This window comes from Haliaeetus leucocephalus, unplaced genomic scaffold (assembly GCF_000737465.1).
Source record: "Haliaeetus leucocephalus isolate CR32 unplaced genomic scaffold, Haliaeetus_leucocephalus-4.0 Scaffold2, whole genome shotgun sequence".
In the NCBI taxonomy this organism is placed as follows: Eukaryota; Metazoa; Chordata; class Aves; order Accipitriformes; family Accipitridae; genus Haliaeetus; species Haliaeetus leucocephalus.
This window is the reverse complement of record NW_010972438.1, coordinates 13,943,841-13,944,433: the sequence shown is the minus strand read 5'-3', so window position 1 is coordinate 13,944,433 and position 593 is coordinate 13,943,841. Positions and strand designations below refer to the sequence as shown.

Sequence of the window (593 nt, the reverse complement as noted above, 5' to 3'; positions counted from 1 at the left end):
GGGGGGGCGGCGGGGGGCTCCCTGCGCCCCGCTCTCATGCCTTCCTGCTCTTGAGTGCCTTGGGCTTTGCGGACTTCTTCACCTTCTTGCCCCCGGGGGACGCGGCTCCCTTCTTGGTGGCCTTCTTGGCTTTGCCCTTGTCCTTCTTCGCCGCCGCGCCGCCGGCTCCCTTCTTGTGGGATTTCTTCTCGGGCTTCTTGCTCTTGGCCGCCGGCTTCTTCTCCGCCCGCCGGGACGTGGAGGCCGTCGCCTTCTTGTGGGACTTGTGGGCGCTGCTGCCCGCGCCCCCGTCGCCGCCGCCTTCCAGCTTCTTCCTGTTGAGCTTGAAGGAGCCGTTGGCGCCGGTGCCCTTGACCTGGAGCAGCGTGTCGTTCTGCACCAGCGCCTTGATGGAGTACTTCAAGTAGGTCCTGCCGTTCTGCTGGTCGAACCAGGCCACCTTCTTGGCCTCGTTGTAGATCTTGGCCAGCGAGGAGCCATTGCGCTCGCCCAGCTTGCGGATCGTCTCCACCACCAACTGGCTGTATTTGCCCGGCTGGTTCTTCTTCTTGTTGTTCTTCTTCTTCTTCGACGGCGACAGCGAGGAGCCGCCG

General features: G+C 64.4%; 1 protein-coding gene across 1 annotated transcript; it reads right to left on the bottom strand.

Moving 5' to 3' along the window:
* Window positions 1–6: 6 nt before the first annotated feature.
* Window positions 7–592, bottom strand: LOC104835574 (histone H1x; the record flags this gene model as incomplete). The annotated part of the gene is made up of 1 exon (XM_010573629.1): window positions 7–592. A coding segment is annotated over one exon (558 nt), but the record flags the coding sequence as incomplete, so codon positions are not given.
* Between the last annotated feature and the right edge of the window lies 1 nt (window position 593).